We start from the raw sequence: 24,118 nt of genomic DNA on the forward strand, positions 1-24,118 counted from the left end.
GGCAAAGGACCAGTCCTGCCATTGCCACGAGAGCTCTACAGGGAGACGAGAGCCCCTGGAGCGTGCGGAGGCTCGCTCCCAGCACGCTGGCCCACCCTGGGGACACGTGGAGAGAAGGGTAATTGGAGACAGGTGTGGGAGCCCAGCTGCCACCACCAGCTTTGTTTCTCAAGGTCACGTTCCTTCATGACTTCCAATGCCCGGCATGGGAGTTCCGTGAGGCTGGATCACGCCTATATCACTTCTCGTCCCAGGGCACCGAACAGGGTTTCCCGCACGTCCCTGCACTGCTCGGAGCAGGGTGGACGGATGCCACGGGGCAGTGCTGGCTATAAAGACGACGCACTGCAGACCTGGCTGATGACACAAAACTGCTTCTTACAGAAATTGACGGAAGTGTTCCTTAGTTATTCTCCACACTCTGCAAAGTTTCTAACACAGGAAAGCCAGAGGAGCCGTGGAGAACGAGCGTGGGAACGAGGCTGTGGGGCCACGGAGAGGAGACGTGTGGCAGAGGACAGTGCAGGGACAATAGCAAAGATGGTAACAATGGCAGCGAGCACTTCCACCCCCCTTTACAGTGTACAGAGCCCTTCCACGCACATCTGACATCCCGCCTGTCAACGTATCTCTGAAAGGCTGTCTCGGGGAAGGATTAGCTGTCTTCTCTCTCCCCGGAGTGCAAAACCAGAACCAACAGGTAAAAGCTCCAGGAAGGCAGATGGAAGCCCAAACAGCCGGAAACTTCAGAGGAGGAAGGTGCCGGCTGCCTTTCTCACCCACCAGTGCATTCATTCCCGCACTCCATCCACGAAATTGTCTAAGGAGGCTGCAACATACTTGGTGGTGTTCTATCCCATGCCATGAGGGTCAGAGCTTCCTACTTCTACCCATCAAGGGCTCAGGATGGGGCCGAGCGCGGTGGCTCACGCCTGTAATCCTAGCACTCTGGGAGGCCGAGGCGGGTGGATCGCTCAAGGTCAGGAGTTCGAGACCAGCCTGAGCAAGAGCGAGACCCCGTCTCTACTAAAAATAGAAAGAAATTATCTGGCTAACTAAAATATATATATAGAAAAAATTAGCCGGGCATGGTGGCGCATGCCTGTAGTCCCAGCTACTCGGGAGGCTGAGGCAGTAGGATTGCTTAAGCCCAGGAGTTTGAGGTTGCTGTGAGGTAGGCTGACGCCACGGCACTCACTCTAGCCCAGGCAACAAAGCGACACTCTGTCTCAAAAAGAAAAAAAAAGGCTCAGGATGGGACCGTGTTCCCCCACTCTGGCCCTCCAGGGGTAAATCACAGCAGCTGGGGAAAATTTCCCAGAGGATGAATGTCCACCTGAGATTTTTAACACTCTTATCTTTGTGAGTAGATGATATATGTGTAGAGGAAAAAAATTTAACGGTATAAAAATGTATACATTGCTTGGCAAGACTGCACGATACAATATCAACACATGGGCACACTTCAAGGTACCGTGGGTTTGGCCCCAAAACACCACGATAAAGTGAATAAGACAAAAACAAATATCGCAATAAAGTGAGTCACATGCATTTTTTCTTTTCCCAGTGCATACAAAAGTTATGTTTGCACAATACTATTGTCTACTGTGCAATAGCTTTATGTCTCAAAAAAAATTAATGTGCATGCCTTAATTTAAAAATAGTTTATTGCTAAAAAATGCTAATGATCATCTGAACCTTCAGGGAGTCATAAGCTTTTTGCTGAGGGAGGGTCGTGGCTGCTGATGGGGTTGAGGGGGCAGCAATTCCTTACAATCAGACAACAATGAAGTTTGCTGCATCAATTGACTCTTTCGTGTAAGATTTTTCTGTAGCATGTGATGCTGTTTGATTGCATTTTACCCACAGCACAACTTTGTTCAAAGTTGGAGTCAGTCCTCTCAAACCCTGCTGCTGTTTTATCGACTAAGTTTATGTGATGTTCTCATCCTTTGTTGTCATTTCAATAGTGTATCCAGTGTCTTCACCAGGAGTAGATTCCAGCTCAAGAAACCACTTTCTTTACTCATCCACAAGAAGCAAATCCTCGTCCGTTCAAGTTTTATCATGAGATTGCAGCAATTCAGCGACATTTTTCAAGTTCCATTACTAATTATAGTTTTCTTCGTATTTTACCGCATCTGCAGTTACTTCCTCCACTGGAGTCTTGAACCCCTCAATGTCTTCCATGAGGGTTGGAATCAACTTCTTCCAAAGTTCTGTTAATGTTGCTATTTTTGTCCCCCTCCCACGAATGACAAACGTTCTTAATGGCATCTAGAATGGTGAATCCTTTCTAGAAGGTTTCAATCTCCTTTGCCCAGATCCATCAGAGGAATCACTGTCTGCGGCAGTTGAGCCTTATGAGATATATTTCTTAAATAATAAAACTTGCAAGTTGAAATGACTCTTTGATCCGCGGGCTGCAGAATGGATGTTGTGTTATCAGGCACAAAGACAATACCCACATCTTTGCACATCTCCATCATAATTCCTGGGCGACCAGGTGCACTGCCAGTGAGCAGGGATATTTTGAAGGGAATCTGCTTTCCTGAGCAGTGGCTCTCAACAGTGGACTTCAGACAGTCAGCCTGTCTTCTGGAGCTTTGAAGCCAGGCACTGACCCTCCTCTCTAGCTATAAAAGTCCTAGATGGCTTCTTCTTTCAATAGAAGGCTGTCTGATCTACTGAAAATCCACTGTTTGGTGTGGCCATCAACGACTAGCCAGATCCTCTGGATAACTTGCTGCAGCTTCTACATCAGCACTTGCTGCTTCACCTTCTACTTTTCTGTTACAGAGACGGCTTCTTTCTTCAACCTCATGAACCAGCCTCTGCTAGCTTCCAACTTTTCTTCTGCAGCTTTCTCACCTCTCTCAGCCTTCACAGAATTGAAGAGTTAAGCCCTTGCTCTGGATTAGGATCTGGCTTAAGGGAATGTTGTGGCTGGTCTGATCTTCTATCCAGACCAGGAAAACTTTCTCCCTATCTGCTGATAAGGCAGTTTTGCTTTCGTATTATCCACGTGTTCACTGGAGTAGCACTTTCGATTTCCTTCAAGAACTTTTGTTTTGAATCCACAACCTGACTAAGTGGCACAAGAGGCCTAGCTTTTGACGTGCCTTCCGCACTAAGCTTAATCATTTCTAGCTTTTGATTTAAAGTGAGAGACATGTGACTCTTCATTCCACTAGAACACCTAGAAGTCATTGTAGGGTTATTAATTAGCCTAACTTCAACACTGTTATGTCTCAGGGAATAGGGAGGCCCAAGGAGAGGGAGAGAGACAGGGGAACGGCTAGTCAGAAATGCAGTCAGAACACACAAGACAATAAGTTCGCTGTCTTATATGAGCACAGTTCGTGGTGTCCTCAAACAATTATAATAGTAACATCAAAGATCACTGACAACAGGTCACCACAACAGATATAATAGTGCAGAAATTTGAAATATTGTGAGAATGACCAAAATATGGCACAGAGATACAAAGTGAGCACATGCTGTCGGAAGAATGGCATTGACACAGGGTCGCCACAAACCTTCAATCTGTGAAAAAAATCACAATATCTGCAGAGCACAATACAGTGAAGCACAATGAAACACAATGAAACATGCCTGTACAAAAATCAACTGTCTTTTTATACTTCTGCAATAAACTGACAGTGAAAATTTTTTAAAAATTCCTTGTATAACAGCATCCAAAAAAAGAATAAAATACTTACAAGTAAATTTAGCAAAAGAAGTATAAGACTTGTACTCTGAAAACCAAAAAACACTGTAGAAAAAAACTAAACTAAATGGAAAGATACCCAACATTCATGGATTGGAAGACTTAATACTATCAAAATGGCAACAGTCACCAAGCTGATTTGCAGATTCGGAACGATGCCTATCAAAATTCCAGCTGGCTTCTTTGCAGAAATTGACAAGTTGATTCTGAGATTCATATGGAAATGCAAAGGACCCCAAATAACCAAAGCAATTTTGAAAAAGAAAAACATTGTTGGAAGATTCACACTTCCCAACATCAAAAGCTCAACACAAAGCTACATCAACCAAGACCAGCAGTAGCACAAGGATAAGCACACAGAAAAATGAAACAGAACTGAGGGCCGAGAAGTGCACGCTCACATTATGGTCAACTGATGTTTGACATGAGTGACGAGACAATTCAACGGCAAAAGTACAGTCTCTCAACAAATGGTGCTGGGACAACTGGATATCCATATGCAAACGAACAAAGCTGGATGCCTACTTGACACTATATATAGAAATTAACTCAAAATAAACCAAAGGCCAAAATGGAAAAGCTAAAACTACAAAACTTCTTACAAGAAAACACAGGTGTAAACCTTCATGCCCTTGGATTAGGCCATGGTTTCTTAGATATGACTCAAAGCAGAAATAACAAGAGAAAAATAAATAGGATTTCATCAAATTTATAACTTTACTGGTCCAAAGGATATTAATAAGAAAGTGAAAAAACACCCCATAGAATGGAAGAAAAGTTCCGTAAATCATATATCTGATAAAGTACTCCAGAATACATAGAGGCCTCTTACCACTCAATAATAAAAAGATAATTAACTGAATTAGAAAATGAGCAAAGGATCTGAATAGACCTTTCTCCAGAGGTATATAAACAGCCAAGGAGCTCTGTCCTGGACCGGTCTCTCTGCTTCCTGTGGTGTTGCCACCACATCCCGAATGATCGCTCCATGGCAAGCCCTGGTTGATATCCTCAGGAGCTCCCTGGGCCTTTCAGCATCAAGTGCCACGCCTGGCACAGTGCCCTGCACCTCCCCGTGCAGCCTTGTCTCTGCCTGCCTCTTCCCCTCCTGTCTCCCCACCCGTCTCTGCTCCAAGGCACGACAGATCCCTGCCCTTCTCTGAACAGGCAACAAAACTTCTCGGGGCTCTCGGCTGTCATCAAACAGCACCTTGTGCTCCCGCCTCAGAATCGCACACAAATGAACACGGCCCTCCATCTGGCCGTCTGGTCCTTGGTGTCAGTTTCATTTAAGGAGTTACTGCATTAAATTGATGGAACATTAGTAAAACCTAATTAACATCCAGACTGAGTTTTTCCAACGGAAGAGAGATCTGCAGAAAATAAAATACCCTAATAATTTAAATTGTACAATATTCAAATAAATACTATTTGAATACTATTTGTTGGATTATTCTAGACCAGTAAAAAAAAAAAAACAACAACAAACTATTAAGAGTCAGTCTACTCTTACAGATAAATACAACATCAAATCCTCATTCAAATCTATCCACATTCATCATGTGAGGTGACGGAGGTCCTGAGTGGTTGGTTAGCTGACTTGGTAAAGGTCAGGGCAGGTCAGGCCTCAAACCCAGGCCTTAATGCTCTAGGGCCAGTGCTCCTACGGTCATGTCCCTGAATAGGGTTGGGAATGGAAGGAGATCGAACACAAAGTTTTTTTTTTTTACCAGCAGGGAATGCTTTTGATTTATATACCACAGATGTTAACTCTTTATGCATCCACACACATGTGTGTCCATCTATCTCTCCCTCTCTCCTTCCCTCCATCCACCCATCCATTCATCCCTCTATCCAATCATCTATTCAGCCCTCCAATCATCCATCTATCCATCCACCCATCTGCTCTATCTAATTATCCATCCATCCATCCAACTCTCTATGCACCCATTCATCCATCCATCCTTCTTCCATCCAATCATCTATCTATCTGTCCATCCATCCAATCATCCATCCCTCCATCCCATCATCCATCCCTCCATCCCATCATCTATCCCTCCATCCCATCATCTATCCATCCATCCATCCAATCATCTATCCATCCCTCCATCCCATCATCTATCCATCCATCCATCCATCCATCCATCCGTCCATCCATCCAATCATCTATCCATCCCTCCATCCCATCATCCATACCTCCATCCAATCATCTATCCGTCCATCACTTACTGAGGGCCTACTACATGCCAACCACTGTGCCACGTGAGGATATAGATCCTACTGGAATGTTTTAAGCAGTGCCTGCATTAATTTACCCAGGGTTTAGTTCAGCTGTAGCTTAGCACATGGATGTTCAATAAATACTTAATGAAAGAAAGAACGAGCAGACGCTGTCCTCAAGAAACTCATGGTCTGGGAGGGGACACTGACATAAGGAGTTATAATCCCGAGACTGTAGGAACTGAGGGTTCCAGCCCCTGTGAACAAGGCAGGGGAGCAACCTGGGCAGAGCCCACTCAGCTGGCAACATGCTCATTCTGGTGGCTCCTCCAATGTGGCTTCCCTGGCAAAGACATCTGTTTGCCGGGTTGTCAGGAACAGAAGTGAAATGGGCAGGTCCTGGGGAGTCCTGGGGTGCCAGGTCTGCCCCAGCCCCCAGGTGCTAACATCAGTCTCTTTATCACATGGGACCTCAATTTCCTTACCTGTGGCCCAGTGTTCTGAGTCAACTTTGCCACCATGTCATTTTCCTGAGTTATTCTAGAGCCCTTTGAGCTTCCTTTTCTTGTATTAACTCAGTTTAGGTAAATTCAATAAACATTTCCAGGCACCTACTATGTGCCGGGCACTGGGAGACTCCAGAAGCCCTGTGCACCCTTCCTTAGGAGCCTGTCACCCTTGAGCCCTAGGTCCGCCCTGAGCCCCGCATTCGGGGACCCGTCCCGGCAGCTGGGTGCCTGGTGCAGGTCCCTCGGCTGGGAGGGCCGGCCCCACTCGCATTTGAGCTGTAAACATCCAAGAAATCTACCGGCGGTTACTGAGAGGATGTTAAAAATAATTATCCGCTGAAAATATTAGATTTGCTCTGGATTGTTCATTACATACAATGGTTTAATAGGACTTTTATTGAATAGCTGCAGAGCTCTGGGCCGAAATCAATTTGCCCTGCACGCGGAATTTTGATGTCTGCTGTTGACTTCCCCAACACAGAGCAATTTGTAATAGCTTTGGCTCGCTGTTGTTTTCAAAGCTCCTGCTACATCACAAGCATTTATTTCTGACCACAAAATTACATTTATTCAACAGAAAGCAGCTCCGGGTCTTTAAGAGGTTAACTTCTGGAGTGCTTGGCTGCGCTCCAGCCGCGGCCAGGGGCGCGCTGGCGCGGTGGCACCCGGGGCGGCGGCAGCGCCGGGCGGGCGGCCGGCCGTGATTAATAGACTGCTGAGTGCGCGCCTTTCCACATGCGCACGGCTCCTGCCCCTGCGCCCATAGATCACGGCTTAGCCTCAACATATCTGACTGAAATTGAATTTGGCTTCTCTCTCAACCGTTCATTTCCTATGTTATGCAAGGTTATATCCTTTTCTGCATGAGCAGAACCAAACCAGCTGCAGCTTTGGGGGAGAAAATATGCTTTCAATTATGCAGCTGGCCTGAGTGCTGCGCCGCGGTCCTGCTGCCCCTAATTGAGCCATCATGGAGCGAAGCTACAGGAAGACACTGTATTCGTCGGGCCAGGATTTTATCCTAAGATAATTATAATGCACCATCCCCGTCACTACCGCCATAGCCACTGTCACCTCCACCACCACGGAAGGCCCAACAGCTTGAGGGTGGCTGCCCTGGGTGAGAACGAAGTCCCTCTTAACGAGCCAGGACAGAGGGCTGTATCGGGGTCGTTGCCAAGCCCTCCTGGGTCCTCCAGCCAGAACTCAGCGGCCTGTGCTCAGGGTGCCTGGCCCCCTCCAGTCACCTGTAGGGACGCTGGGCCCCAAACTTGAAGATGGCTCTGGCACCCACCCACCCCCACCTCTAGGCAGGGAACCAACCTGTTTTTTCTTGTGGGTCTGTAGGAGTCTAGGCAAAGTCTCACACGAAGCACTCCGGAAGTACTAACTGGGAAAGGTGACAGGGAGGGAGAAATTCAACTAAGAGTAATGCCTTACAAAGTCAGTTCTGCAAGGCAAAGGAGGTGATATGAAATCTAAGACAAGATACGGGCCTTTAAAGCATATAAAATCTCGCGTAAGAGTGGGCTGGAAAGAGGGGAAAAGTTAGCAACAACAAAACAAACAACCTGGCTAAAAACTGGGCTAAGGACTGAATAGACATTTCTCAAAAGAAGACACAGAATTGGCCAACAGGTACAATCATCAGGGAAACACAAAGCAACACCGCAGTGAGCTATTACCTCACACAGGTTAGAATGGCGATTACCAAAAAGACAGATAACAAGTGCGGGTGAGGGTGTGGAGGGAGGGAACCCTCGTGCGCTGTTGGTGGGAGTGCAGATGGGTACGGCCATCACGGAAACAGTATGGAGGCTCCTCACAAAGTCAAAAATAGAACTACCCTGTGATCCAGCAACCCCACTTCTGGGTATGCACCCAAAGGAATTGAAACCAGTGTCTTGAAGAGATATCTGCACTGCTATGTTCTCTGCGGCACTATCCACAAGAGCCAGGATATATAAAAAGCCTAAATGCCCGACGACAGACGAATGAAGAAAATGTGAGATGTGTACACACACACACACAGAGTCATCCCTTGGTATACTTAGGGGATTGTCCTAGGACCTCCAACCCCAAAGTATACCAAAATCCGCACATACTCAAGTCCCCTAGTCAAAAGGTATAAAGTCTTAGCTACACAAGATGAATAGTTTTGGGGACCTAAGGTATAGCATAGTGACTACAGTTAATAATACTGCATTGTATACATGAAGTTTGCTAAGGCAGTAGACCTTAAGTGTTCTCATCTCTCTCTCTCTCTCTCTCTCTCTCTCTCACATACACATGCACACATACACGGTAACCAAATGAGGTAATGGATCCATTAATTAGCTTGCAGGGATCATTTCATAATGTATACATACATCAAGTCATCACATTACACACCTTAAATATATATAACTTTTATTTGTCAATTATACCTTAATATAGCTGTGGGGGGAAGGGAGAAGGTCAGGAGCAGGCTGAGACGGTCAGGAAAATGAGTGAAGGAGGGGGACCTCCCGTTAGGTCTTACAGGATGGAAATGCATTTTACAGGTGGGGAGAGTAAAAGGTGTTAATAACAGAGGCAGTGGCTTCAGGGAACCAAAAAGTACCTTCAGATGACACACAAAGACCAGTCTGGCCAGAGCAGAAGCCCAGGATTCTGAGGACTGGAAAAATGTTTTTAAAGCCTAAACCTGGAGCTCCTTACACACCAATCTAAGGCACGCGAGCAGGCACAGAATTGCGGAACTTCACCTATGGAAAGAGCCCTTTGCGGGAAGCTACCCGGTGATTGCTGCAACTAGTGATGCGAGAGAACCAGATGTGGACTTTGAAGTACTAGAGATTCTGGGGTCCCGCCCATGCCTGCTAAACTAGCACCTTGGGGGGAGAAGCCAGGGGAGCTGTATGTCTGGAAACTCACGGGCAATTCTCATCTGAGGACAAGCTTTAGGAACCGCTGATGGGGTCCAACCTTCTCTAATACCATCTTAACACACGATCCTTGATTCAGTACTGGCTAAGTACAGGCGTGAGATAAATAGGCACACACACACACACACACACACACACACAGAGTACCTACACCCTCTAGATTTTAGAGGCATAAGGCTTAGTACAGGGCAGATTAAACTTTATCTGAATATGTAAAATATAAAGGCAGAATGTTTTCAGGCTCAAAATCAAAAGAAAGATGTTCCAGAGACGAGAAAGGGAAGAGCTTGTTTCTGGCGGGGGCATCTTGGGCCGGGAGGATCTGGCACTTGGGCTGGGCCTTGACAGATGGGAGAGAACTGACAACATCCCTGGCAGGTGGTCATCGGGCCTGGGGTGGAGACTCCCAGTGACAGGAAGCTCACTGCCACCGATGGCAGCTTATTCGATTTTTGAAGAGATCTGAATCGCTGGGAAATGTCACCTTCTGTCCTGCTGATGAGAGTCAACCCCAGCAGTGGTCCACTGAGTCCCACTGGACTTCAGGGTGCTGGGAGATCTCCCTCCCCGCTCACTTTACAGATGAGCAAAGTCGGACAGGAAGAGGCCCGGGGAGTTGCCCGAGGCCCCAGGGACGGCGGCTGGCAGCGCCTGGACTGGCCCCCGGTCTTCTAGTTCCCTGTGAGACGCTCTTTGGAGTAAACCACACGGACACCCCGGGAACACTTAAATATACTCACTAGAAAGGGGCTGCAGGACGTGCTGGAAACTTAGTCACTTTTCACTAATTCATAGAATATTTACCCAACTTTCTCCATTTCACCCATTATTTGATTAAAATCTGTCAAATCGCCCTGCCAGTGCACACAGGGTCCTTGCTTTCCCCTGCACTGAGACGTCCCCTTTGGACTACACCCTTCGCCTACACCTGCCATGGCAGCCTCAGGGCCCCAGCACGACCAGGCCCCGCTGGCATCTCTGGTCTGCTTCCTGGAGCCCGGGTGCTCACTCTCCTCTTCCCCATGCTCTGCCCCAGCTCCAAGCACAGCCTTCAGGCGTCCCGTCCTCAGAGAGGCCTTCCAGGTCAACTCTGTGAAGAGCCCACCCTCTCCTCCTGCTCTGCCCCACGGCCCAGCGGCCATCACCATCTAACTTTGCTTTGTGTGTTTATCATCTGCTTCCCTTCATTAGAATAGCAGGGACTTGTCAATTGTATTCATTGCCACATCCTTAGTTCTTATTTGGCCCACAGCTGGAAGTAGTGAGTTCACAAAAAGGTTTAGTTGAATGAATAAATGAGTGACTACCAGATAGTAAAACCCAGCATCAGAGAGCATGGCCTGCCCACCTCTCTGAATGGTGGTGTTGAAAAGCAATGTGTACAGACCAGAGCTTCAGTACGAAGGAAAGTTTCAGGTTATTCCTTGTGTCAGCAGGTGATTCTGTGATGACATCGCAGCCTGCAGTTCACCTGGGCCCTGCTCCTCCCAGCGGCGCAGATCAGGGTTGCAGCGAGGTGGGTGGACAGTTGTGGATGTTTACGTACCCATGGAGCTCCAGAATTCACGTCGGAGGGGCTGGCCAGAGGCGGGGGAGTTGAAGCAGGGTCTGCAGAGCACTTCACACAAGATGAACATCAAGCTCCTTACCAAAGACTGGGCGGGGGCTGGCAGAGACCAGGGAGGGGCTGAAGGCAGTATCAGAGAGCACCAACGTCAGAGAGCACAGCGGGAGTGGCAGACGGCCCCAGGCCAGGGGTCCGGTCCTGCCATCACGAGCTGTGTCAGTCGGGGTCACTTGCTCACTCACTCTCAGGCTTCACTCTCTCTCATATGTTTCCGTCCACCCACCCAGTGGACACACTTAGTGCTCACCAGGGCCAGGCCCCGGCGCACAGAGGTGGCTAATACAGACACAGAAAACCTCGAGAGAATGGGAACATCAACCAAACACACAGACACACTGACAAAAGTTGTTCTCAAACAAAAGAACAAGGTACTGCACGAGAATTAGTAAGAGGGCCTTAATTTAGATGGATGGTCGGAGAAGACCTTTTTGAGGACGTGACAATGAGTGGGGTCCTAATGGCTGAGTAGGAGAGGGCCAGCCAGGGAGCTGGGGGAAGCGGGCTGGGCAGAGGGGACAGATGCAGGCTGGGGCGGCTGGGGCATGGGCAGCGGCGAAGCCAGGGCAGCCTGCAGGCCTCGCTCAGGTCTCGGGACTCTGTGTTTACCTTCAGGGCACTGCGGAGCCACTGGAAGTTTCTAAGCGAGGAACTGACCTGGCCCTGCTGAAAGGAGAAAAAGTGTGTGGGAGGGGGACCCGTTGGGAAACCATCACAGAGGTTGCAGTGACACACAATGGTGGGGACAGAAAGAACTGGGCAGACAGAGCAGGAGGGTGTCCTAGATTTCCGGATTAGGCAAGTAGGTGGGCTGGGGAGCTACCTCCCAAGGAGGGCAGGAAATAACAAGGAAATTTAAGCAGGTGTGGAAGTCAGAGCCAGGGGACGTGGCTGTGGGTTGAGGGTCTTTCCTCTGGAGTATCTTAGTGGTAACATCCGGGAGGCAGTCTGTATGAGCCCGGCACTCAAAAAGACGGGGTTAGACAGAAGTTTGCGTATTCGGCTTCTAGATACTGAGAGACTACACAGTAAAGAGTGCCGCAGTCACAGGTCTGGCGGAACAGAAGAAATTGTCCCAGGAGACTCAATAGCAATAGCCAGAGAAATGAAAAGAACCCAGAGAGCATAATGTCATGGGACGTTAAAAGGGTCGAGCATGTCAGCGAAGGACATCAGGTGGGCTGGGTGTCACTGCGGTAAGAAAGCTGAGAACGAGGGAGTCAGGGGAGCGTGGGGCAGCTGCAGGCTGAGGAGGTTTTCTGTCTCTCGAGAGAACATACTAAAGCTTGCAGGAATGCTGATGGGACGGATCCGGAAACTAGCGGAACGACGACAGGGGAAGAGATAAGAGGTGCACGCACGGTGGCTCCTCAGAAAGCAGGAGCCGGTGGGCTCCAGGCACCTGCAGCGGGACGTGGGTCTGAGGAAGGGGCACTTCCTCCTCCAGAGAAAGAAGGAAGCTGAAGTCGGGAGGGACACGGCTTTGGAGGTCTGGTGACAGGAAGAGAAAGGCAGAAGCTACTTTCAGAACTGTGAGGACGGGGCGAGTGTACGCTTGCACCACGCTTGGACTTGCTGAGTGTCTGTCGGCGTTCAGGACGTGATACCCAGAAATATGGCCCCTTGGCATTTCAAAAACACCAGAAGCAGGAAGGTCTCTTTGACCTTCTCCCTCCCTTGTCCCCTAGAGACCCTCATGTGACAGGTGACCTGGAAGAAAGGAATGTCACCCAGGGAGGCAGGAAAAAATCTGAACAGGCAGGCCCTGCTCGGTCCCCCAGGTTATTCCATGAGACCACACCCCTTTGTCCTCCAATCCTACTTCTGCACGGCTGCCCATAAAAATATAAAGTTTCCCTGTTACTTTGAATCTTCATTTCTGAAGGCTCTTGTGTCACACAAAACTCTATTAAATAAATGTGTATGCTTTTCTCCTATTAATCTGTCTTCTGTTATCGGGGTCTCAGCCATGAACCCTGCTATGGGTGAGGGGAAGATACTACTTCCCCCCTACCTGCCCCACAAATGGTATTCCAGTGGGGTGCCCCTTTGAACGCTATTGTCCATGCACCTGCCCTACCTATCCGGTCTCACCTGAAGCATCCATTTACCTGGGAGATTAAAATTGATCATAGATGAAATGCAAAGAAATGGAAAAGAGAATATTCAGTTTCTGACATGCAAAAATGAATTATGTAGCTATTGCCTTGTAAGCATTTTTTAAAGAAGTATTTCATATAAACTAAGTGCAAAGTGTAAGTAACAAATTCAACAGTTGTGAGTCTATTCCCAAGACTTCTTTTTTTTTTTTTTTTGAGACAGAGTCTCGCTTTGTTGCCCGGGCTAGAGTGAGTGCCATGGCGTCAGTCTAGCTCACAGAAACCTCAAACTCCTGGACTTAAGCGATCCTACTGCCTCAGCCTCCCGAGTAGCTGGGACTACAGGCATGCGCCACCATGCTCGGCTAATTTTTTGTATATATATATATTTTAGCTGTCCATATAATTTCTTTCTATTTTTAGTAGAGACGGGGTCTCACTCTTGCTCAGGCTGGTCTCGAACTCCTGACCTTGAGCGATCCACCTGCCTCGGCCTCCCAGAGTGCTAGGATTACAGGCGTGAGCCACCGCACCAGCCTTCCCAAGACTTCTGAAACCTCTTTTGTGCCCCTCTGTGAAAACCTGAGTTTCCTATTTATCCTTTTCTTACTTTTCTTTACAGTTTTCTTATGCATGCATCCCTAAATAGTATCAGTTAAATTTTGCACACTCTCGAATTTCACTTACTTTCCCTGCGATGTTGCATTCTATGACATGAGTATCTAACTCTTTACTTGGGTCTTTATTTCTGAAAGCTCCTGCATCAATGCAAAACTTTGACTAATAATTTATTAATAAATTTGTATGCTTTTCTCTTGCTAATCTTTAGTTACAGGGGTTATAACAAAATGTTATAGCATTCTTTCTACTGTAGATGGACATCTGGCTTGTTTTCACTTGTTAACTATTTGCAAACTTTCTGAACTTGTTTTCTGGGGCAAACAAGCTGTGTCAAGGTACATGTGCCTCTTTATCGCCTGATGCCAAATTGGTTTTAAAAGAGGTTAAACCAATTTACACTCCAACCTTGACTTTTTAATTTTGGCCAACCTGGTATTATTTACTTACTTACAGAGTCTCACTTTGTCACCCTTGCTAGAGTGCAGTGGTGTCATGATAGCACACAGTAACCTTAAACTCCTGGGCTCAAATGATCCTCTTGCCCCAGCCTCCCAAGTAGCTGGGACTACAAGCACTTGCCACCACGCCCAGCTAATTTTTGTACTTTTAGTAGAGATGGATGGGGTCTCACTCTTGCTCAGGCTGGTCTCAAACAAGCAATCCTCCTGCCTTGGCCTCCCAGAGTGCTAGGATTATAGGCGTGAGCCACTGCACCCAGCCCTGGCGAAATTATTTTAATTTGCAATTCCCTGATTATTATTGAGCTTGAACATCTTTTCATATACGTATTGACCATTCTGATTTTTTTCTTCTGAGAATTATGTTCATGACTTTTATTCATTTGCTCACTGGGATTTTTTTCCCTATTGATATGTAACAGTTTTTAAATATTTTGTGATCAATCTTTTATTAATTATAGGTGTGACAGCTACCTCCTCTGGGTTTGTAGCTTGTGGCCAAGGCTATCCCACATGTGACTGTGCAAGGCACAACTCTAGGAGGTGTCGTTCACATCACAGGCATTTGAGTCTTCATCATGATAAACGATCAGGTAAGTCTGAATCTTTATTATGACAAGTTTGCAACAGATGATATGAAATGTCTTGAAAATGGCAGAACCTTTTTCTAGTTTATAGGAAGGTACAATGGAGCTAGCAGTGTCTTGGGCTTTTCACTTTTTTAAGGGTATCTTTTCATGGAAAAAATAAAAAAGCTCTTACTTGAAAAATTTAATACAGTTGATTGCAATAATGTATTCCTTTATGGTCTTCCATTTAAGAAATCCTACTTAACCCAAAGTCATCACATTCTATATGTTCTTCTAAAAGGTTTAAAGCTTTGCCATATGTCTTGCCTGATAATTTGTATTTGCATATGGTGTGAGGTAGGGCTCCAATATGATTTAATTCCATAGGGATTAACTAATTGTCAGAGGACTACGAAAAGTGCCCCTTTTCCTCACTGATCTGTAACACCATCTTTGTGAACATATTTGGCTTCTATTTATACATTCAGGGTCAGTTTCTGGTTTCTTTATTATGTTTCATTGGTGTATTTATCTCTCTGTTTGCCAATTACTGTAGCTTTGACAACCTGGTAGAGCAAATCCTCCAATTGGTTCTTATTCAATGTTATCTTCACTATTACCACTTGCTCTTGCATATATTTAAATTTTGGAATCACCTTTTAACGTTTTATAAAAAATCCTGTTGGGATTTTGACTGGACTACAATGACTGACTCTATGATCAATCTGGAGAAAACTAATCTCTTTAATAATAGTGGAAATTTCTATCCTTGAATTCCTTCTCTCTCTCCATTTAAATCTTCTTTAACTCCCTTCAATTTAAATGTTATATTTTTCTCCAGAAAGAGTTCTTATGTGTTGTTGTATTTATTTCTAGGTATCCTTTTTTTGCTATTGCTATTTCCAGTGGTATCCTTTTTTAAAATTATATTTTTGGTTTGCTGCCGATGTAGAGTGTGTAATTACTTTTGTATATTGATTTTGTTTCTAGCAATCTTGTTAAATAATTGAGGCTTACTTGAAAAACGACAGTTTTATTTCTTCTGTTACAATACTTACACAGATGCTGCTGGACTTATGATGGGGTTACGTCCCAATAAATTCATGTTAAGTTGAAAATATCCTAAGTCGAAAATGCATTTAATCAACTAAACTACCAAACATCATAGCTTAGCCTAGCCTACCATATATGTGTTCAAAATACTTACATTAGCCTTCAGTTGGGCAAAATCATCTCACACAAGGCCTACTTAAAATAAAGTGTTTAATATCTCATGTAATTTATTTAATACTGTACTGAAGTACGGTTTCTACTGAATACATATCACTTTCACACAATCATAAAATTGAAAAATCCTAAGTTGCACCATCGTAAGTTGGGCACTATCTGTCTATACTTTATATTTTTCTTGTTTTCTCTGCTAGCTAAGACTTCCAGTAGTACAATGTTAAATTAAAGTAGTAAGAGTAGGTATTCTTGTCTCGTTCTTGGTTCTAAAGGAAATGTTTTTAACACCACTGGATCTGATGATTGATGTAGGTTTTTGATAAATACCTTTTACTAGGTTCAAGAAGTTTCCCTCTATTCCTAGTTTGCTGGTAGTTTTTATCATGAATGGATTTGAATTTTAGCAAATTCTTTTCTTGTAACTACTGAAATGATTTCTTTTCTTCTTTAATCTCCTAATGACATGGATTTACATTTTTCTAATTTTGAACCAAACAGCATTCTTGGGATACACCAAGCTTGACAGATTCAATCTACCAACATCTTCTTAAAGACTTCTGAGTATTGATTCATAAATAAGACTGACTTTTAATTTTCCTGTCTTGTACTATTCTTGTCTGGTTTTGGCATCAAGGTATACCAGCCTTATAAAGTAAGTTCAGAAGTGTTCCTTCTATTTTCTGAAGGAGTGTGCTATATATTAGAACTATCTTTTTCAAGGCTGATTGATAGAACTCTCCCAGAAAACTGTCTTGACCTTGAGGAAATATTTCTATATTAGTTACAAGGCTATTCAGGTTTTCTACTTCTTCTTTAATCAGTTTTGGTAGTTACAGTATTCTAGAAATTTGTCCATTTTAAAATGTATTAGCATAAAATTGCTTACAGTATTCACTTGGTATCTTTTAAATCTCTCCTGCAGCTGCAGGGCTGTCCCCGTTTTTATTCCTACTAGGTTTTTTTCCTAATTAGTAGGGTGGTTTGTCCACCGTGGCAGTCTTTTCAAAGAACCAACTTTTGGGATGTTTCTTTCTCAGATCTTTGATTTCTTTTTCATTCATTTCTGTTCTTACATTTATTACTATTATTAAGTATATTTACTATTTCCTTCTTCCTACGTGAACTTATTCTGTGTGTTTTATTTTTCAAAATATTTCTTTGACATATTTTGAAATATTGTTGTTTTTAAAAGTTGATGCTTAGTGCATAGATTTGTCAGTCTTTTATTTCCTCTTTAATGCTTTGGTTATTTCTTAAGAGGATTTTCCTCCCTGAGGACACTTGGTCCCCAACTAGCAAGAGGTTGTCTGAGCCAGCCCCTCACCCCTTCCACCTTCTACACCAGGACCCTTCCTAGGGAGAGAAGAGGTGGACAGCAGGGATGGGAGAATTCAAAGGACTTAGCATTTTCCTAGAGTATGTCAGTATTACTTTACTGAAGGGGTTGTTCAAATTATTGGACTAGAATAAGCTTTAAATTGGATTGAACATTTAGGGTGCCTCTTCCCCTTCTAGCAACTGGTTGGCTTGTGAAACACAAAATTAGGTAGAGCGATCAATGAATCAATCAATCAGTGACAAATAATTTCAGTGTGAGTTAAGTTTGCAATAATTATAAATAATTATGATTACAATATTTCAAACTTCTTAATCAAAGACAACAAATATAGTTATTTACTAGCTTCTTTTAAAGGCATGCCCAAGCATATCTTACGGGATGTCTTCCACTTTATTAATAGCAACACATCATAATGGAAGGACAAAGTATGTTTAAAACTACCTCAAGAGGAACTTCACTGTTCAATCACTTATTTAATAATCATTTTTGAGTGCCCAAATATTTTTCAGTTCCAGGAGCTGCACCAGGTGCCAAGAGAGCAGCGGTGAACAAGACAAGACATAGTGGCTGGGTTCACACATCTTATGGCTGATAGGGAATGCAGACAGAGTGACGGGGTGGCTCTCAGACACGGGGACAAACACTGTCACAAGTCGTGCAGGGTGCAATGGGAGCACATGGTAGAGGGAACCTAGCCTATCATTTAAGGGAGAGGGGAGACCTTTCTTGAGAAAGAGACAGCTAAGCCGCCGGGATCCTGGGGAAGTGGAAGGAGGAAGGAGTGTTTCAGGAAGCAGGCCAGCTGGGGCAGAGCCTGCAGGCAGGTAAGGAGGCTCAGAACATTCCGAGGCCTGGCAGCAATTCCGAAGGGCTGGTGCATCGAGTGATTGGAGATGGGTGAGAGGAGTCTAGAAAGGTCGGCAGTTACAGGATCACGCTGGGTCTCGCAGGTCCCAGGAGGGAGGGGGTCTGGACTTTGCACCGAGAACCTCGGGAAACCACTGAAGGCAGTAAGCGATGCCCGGCCCAGGTTAATGTTTTTCTATAACATTAAAACACGCTACAAATACATGTTCTTGCAGGAGCCCTAAAGTCCAATGTGAATTTCTTGCTGTCAGAAAAACATCTTTTGTTGTTTTTATTTTATTGTCTTTTTCTTTTGGGGGGACTCAAAGAAGGAAGTAATCTATATAAATTCTGGGGCAAAGATTTTTTCACTAACACGGTACGTTTTTGTGGAAGGATCTGATGTACCTCGGGACAAGCTCAAAGAATATATCCAATAAATGAAATCCCATTTGGCAGACACTGAGGAGAGGTAAGGAGCCTCTGATTAGAGGCGCGGCTCTAAAAACAACGGAGCTGAACAGATCCTGCCCCGAGTAAGCCTGGAACACGCTGCCCTCTGGCCTCCCTCGTAGGAAAACCGACCCTGCACCCGTGGTCCCCTCACAGTCACGCTCTGCCACGTCAGTGCATCCTTCAGACGCACGTGGGATCTCACTCCTATACTGAAGTCAGGTTACCAGATTGCACAAATTATTTAACATAAATAGAGCATTTTGCGAAGGAGGAGGAAATGGAGAGATGTAAGTCAGAGGACCTAAAGTTGTGGACATGTAGGATGAACACGTCTAGATGTCTAATGTACAGCAAGAGGACTACAGTAAATAAAATCGCACCGTATTAGGGATTTCTGCTACATGAGATTTTCACTGCTCTTGCCACACATAACACACACACACACACGTAAAGGGTGACTACGTGAGATTGTGTGAGATGATGGATATGTTAATTTGCTTCACTCTAATAACCACTTTACTACCTATATGTATCCCATAACATCCTGTTGTATACTTTAAATATACATAGTAAAATTTATTTTAAAAATGTAGCAATTAGCAGAGGCTTGATAAATATTAACTAATGGTGCTAAAATAAATTAACCTTTCAAATAGCCTTTAAAAAATAGGCAAATGGAAAGCCTAGATGCCCCTTAGGCATAAGATACCCAGAAGCAAACCCACTACCCTGCTGAGTATGTGGGCTAATCTGTAAGATAACTGGCTTAGATCCTTCCAAAAAAAAATCAATGTAACAGAAAACAAAAACAGAGGTGAGGGAGATGAAGAGGCTGTTCTACATTAAAATAGATGCAAGACATATATTTCCAAAGGCAATGTGTAAACCTGATTGGACCCTACTTGGGGAGAGGGCAGTTAAAAAAAGACATTTTGGAGATAACTGGGAAAATCTGATTTTGGACCGAATATTAGATAACCTAGAATTACTGTTAATTTTCGCAGGTGTGACATTTGTGGTTACTGTGGTAATGCCAGGGAAGGTTAATGCCTCCTTAGTTTTAAGAGCCACACACGTGTTTAAGGGTACAGGGCCTGCTGTCTGCGACTTGCTTTTGAATATTCAGCCAAAGGGGTGGGGGATTTGAGGCAAAGTGCGAATCCGGGTAAAGAGTGTACAGGTGCTCATTGTACTAATCTTTCTACTTTTATGTCACTTTGACATTTTTCAAAAAGAAAGAAAAACAAGCCAATACACAAGAAGAGCACTGAACCTTTCAGCTAGAGAAATACTAAGCCCGTGGGTTTCTCAAAAGTTGCTGACAGGTGACAGAACAGGTAAGATCAAACGTGGGCAGCTGTAAGGTAACAGTTTCACTCATAACAGGAGGGTGTGGAGACACAGGGCGGAGGGCAGCCTTTTGTGCCATTCCATGCTCGGTATACGGGGCCTGGTAAGCAGGACGTTATAAACAAAAAGAAAAGCACTGTTCTACCTCCTAAAATACTCAGCAGTCACCTGCAACCACTGCTGTGTCCTTCTTTCCACGTGGGTCCCTTAGTTGTCCTGGAATCTCCTCTCTGGCCTCGGCTACAGTCTTCCCAACTCACCTCCTTCTCTCCCTCACCCTCCGCTAACACGCGTCTGCAGCAGAATTTGCTGGTGGCAGCCACACCGCTTTCTCTCAGCTCTGGGCCCGGGAATCCAGCCCTCCTAGACCTGTGTCCACCTAAGGCACCGCCGTACATCACCTGTGTCCCAGGCAGAACCTACTGTGTCTCACTTCCCCTAATTCTGCCCCTTCTCCCCGTGTGGCCTGGGTAGTTGCAAGAAAATAAAATTCCTAAGACAGTCCCAACATGCGCACTTTCAGGGGCTTTGGAAACATCTTGCTCCCTCCCATCAGCCTGGTATTATTCCTACTTCCATTTTTCCAACGGGAGAAGCTAAAGAAGTGACAGCGAATAATTCCACAACGATGACACAATTTCTGGCTTTCTAAACTTCACTGAATCTCTACACAAAGGGTTGGCAAGGAGTGTCCCCCACCTCGACCCCCAGTACCCACTGTGGGTGCTGTTCCCACTAACAGGTAGCCTGGTGGTCGTCCCAGGTGACTTGTCGCCCATGTGCCATCCGCCAGATGGCTCCGTCCTTCTCTGGAAGGATCCGTTAGAAACCACTTCCTATACTGAGCCCAAATTCGCTCTTTGTAGCTTCTGCCTGACGCTCTGTGTTTCAAGCCTTGGATCAAGTGACATTCCTCCCTCCTACCCCAGGCTCTGTCAAAACCCGCTGCTGGCTTAGTCCTTCCCTCAGGGTAGTGGCAGCCCCAGGCCAGCCCCGGGAACAAGGTGGCTCCCTTGAGGGGGTTCTTGGGCTCCCAAAGGCTGTGGCCTGAACAACCTCAGTCCACCGTGGGAAGCGCAACCATATGGGGTCCTTCTGCCCTGAATCTACTGCACTTTTTTTTTTTTTTTTTAGACAGAGTCTCGCTCTGTTGCCCAGGCCAGAGTGCCGTGGCGTCAGCCTAGCTCACAGCAACCTCAAACTCCTGGGCTTAAGCAATCCTTCTGCCTCAGCCTCCCGAGCAGCTGGGACTACAGGCATGTGCCACCATGCCCGGCTAATTTTTTTCTATATATATTTTTAGCTGTCCAGATCATTTCTTTCTATTTTTAGTAGAGACGGGGGTCTCACTCTTGCTCAGGCTGGTCTCGAACTCCTGACCTCGAGCGATCCACCCGCCTCGGCCTCCCAGAGTGCTAGGATTACAGGCATGAGCCACTGCGCCCGGCCTACTGTACTTTTTATATTGCAAATCTGGCTTCCCTTTCCAGGAAGGCTTTAACTGAGAACCCAGTAGAAAATTCACATCGCAGAGCACAAAGTCTGCGCCGCGCTGGGTCAGAGCGGCCATGAAGGCTCCACCTGGGTGAGTGCCTTCTGCCCACGGCATTTATTTGACGTGAATAAAAAGAATGACCGATTAACTACCAAGGGTGGCTCGGGATATAAAATAAGTATAAACGCTTACCTCCCCTTGGAAGCTCTTCAGCAGCGGCGCTACCTGCTTGCGCAAATCCTGGAGCAAGAGGGTGGGTCAGGAAACAGCCATTTGAGAAGGAAAGAGAAGGGAAACATTGGTTAAGGCTTCCTAAAGGCAGCTTCGCCGATGATCATTACACACAGCAATCCTGGTACCTCTCCTGTCCCTCCGTCCCTAGAAACATCAATAACGCCAACTGGCGCGCCAGGATTCAAACCGACTTCCTTGAGAACACAACTAGGCCTTATTTCTACTAAGTCCTGGTTATACAGATCTCATTTTGAACGTGCTATGGACTGAAGCTTTTGCTGATGTCAGTTAAGTGAGATAACTTGCTTACAATAAAATATGTCATAATGTAGGCTTGGTGGTTGTTTTTATACAAAATGGATTTGGGCCACCGTGCTGTTGTAGCTGCTATTTTGGTGAACTGTTAACGGGAGATATGGCCTGTATTGAATTTGTATCTGATAAAGTCACTGGAAATTTCATCCCAAGCCATCAGTATCTGTTTTGTAACGTTCTGACATCCCATAGGTATGTGTGTATCATCTCCTTGAGAGCATTTTATTTAAAATGAAGTAATGGAGAAAATGCTTCAAATACTGCATAAAGACACAAATACAGCAACTCTGTCTTTACTAAGAGTTTAGGCTAGTAGCTGTTTTTCTAAGCATTGTCTATGTGCCAGGTCAGATTTAATAGGTCTGGGACAAGGCCTGGACATGTATAAAAATGATTAAGTCCCCAGGTCGATGCTGATGCACACACACAATTGAAACTGAGTAATATCGGTACAGACGGACGTGTGTCCATCAAACCATAACACGGGAGTAAAGCAAAGGTATTATTTCAGAAAAATACACCCCACGCTACAGGAGACTGTAAGAGGAAGGAGACGAGCCGTTTCACAGAGGATGTGGCACAAGAACGCGGTAGACAGGCAGGACTCTCACAGGTTCAAACAGGACAGGGCCGCAGCGCTCTGTCCTCAGCACGCCTGTCTGTGTGCGTCCCCCCTTGAATCCTCAAGAACAGCTGCCACCAAATGCCCGAATGCTACCGGGCAAATGACCGTCCGGACTTCTCTCCAGAGCTCCTGGGTCAGAGTAGGGAGGAGTAGGGGCCGAGTGGAAGTTCAGAATACAGGAGGCAGCGGGCACAGCAGGGCGGCCCTGATCCCAAATTCTGGCTCAGCCAACTCCCTAACTGTGGGGACACAGGAAGTCACCTCCCTCCTGAGCCTCTGTCCCTATCTCTAAAGTGCTTAAGGATAATCATGGCTTCCTGGTAGGAGAAGGAATAAAAGTGTGATTAACACGTTAACTGCCATCTGAGTTTTATTAAACTCACGCTAGTTTTGAGCCCGGGGCGTCATGACGCATGTGTAACTCACATGTCTCTTTACCTTGGGAGCTGTGTGAACTATTTTTCAAGTTGCATATAACTCCCTCACGGAAATCAGTAAAAAATAACAATTTTTTCATTAAATTAGAAAGGATCACTTTGTTTTCAAAGTGGAAAAAAATTTCATTCTAGTGTGGCAGTGAATGTGTTAAGGTGGGTTGCACGGTTCCTGGCACATAGTGAGCGCTCAATAATATCAATGACTTTTACTGCTGGGGACCACAGAAGGCAGAACGACACCGGAATTGTCGAGCATTACATGAAAGCGTGAGGAGAGAACTCCAGCACCCAGAGGGGGTGGGGGAAGGACCCCTCGGCCTCTCCCTTCCCTGGGATGCTGCGGGTCTCTAAGTGGCCACCCCCGGCCAGCTCTGCCCCGTGCTGAGCCGCCCTGGCCAGCAGCGTGTGCACACGGGCTCTCTTCGCAACAGACTGACAGGTAGCATTTTGTGTTCCTTTAGCCAAACACCTAAATCAAAGGCCCCTCCATCCTAAGCTCCCCCAAACCAGTTCACTCACCTCACTCAAGTTCCCGCAGAGCCTTAGGGAGAATGGCTCTGGGCATTTTGCATGAGCCAGTGCTCTTTGGGGTTTGAACCTGAACCTGAACTTTTTGGGGTCATGAAACCTAGGAATCTGAGGAAAGCTATCCCTTCCCCTTGGGGATAAAACTCTGCAAACTGTTTCTTCGGGGCCGCCCTGAGGCCTATCCAGAGACCGAGGGGAGGAAATTTTGTTCTAGCCTATGCTATCCAATACCATGGCCACCAGCGCATGTGGCTCTTTATATTTAAATGTAACTCAATGAAAATTAAATACAGTTGAAACATTTGGTTACACTAGCCACATTTCAAATACCCAGTAGCTACATGAGGCTGGTGGCTACTGCTTGGGACAGCACAGGAACGAACGTTTCCAGCATCCCAGAGTGACCTGCTGGTCAGTTCTGTACCATAAGCCCTTTGCCAAGATGTAACCAGCCCGAGTTATTTCATATCGTAACCCTGAAAAACAGTTGGTCAAGAAGCATCACAATC

General features: G+C 45.7%; 1 protein-coding gene across 6 annotated transcripts in view; it reads right to left on the bottom strand.

Moving 5' to 3' along the window:
• The window catches only part of CUX1 (cut like homeobox 1), a 362,384-nt gene that overhangs the window by 168,511 nt on the left and 169,755 nt on the right, over positions 1 to 24,118 (bottom strand). For 5 of the 6 annotated variants that reach the window (XM_069486412.1, XM_069486413.1, XM_069486410.1 and 2 more), the window contains one exon: positions 21,663 to 21,710. The exons of the other annotated variant lie outside the window; for it this stretch is intronic. In XM_069486412.1, the coding sequence (XP_069342513.1) occupies positions 21,663 to 21,710 (48 nt within the window). The remainder of the gene's footprint in view (positions 1 to 21,662; positions 21,711 to 24,118) is intronic. 6 annotated transcript variants of the gene reach the window in all.

This window comes from Eulemur rufifrons, chromosome 14, assembly GCF_041146395.1.
Source record: "Eulemur rufifrons isolate Redbay chromosome 14, OSU_ERuf_1, whole genome shotgun sequence".
NCBI classification, from domain to species: domain Eukaryota; kingdom Metazoa; phylum Chordata; class Mammalia; order Primates; family Lemuridae; genus Eulemur; species Eulemur rufifrons.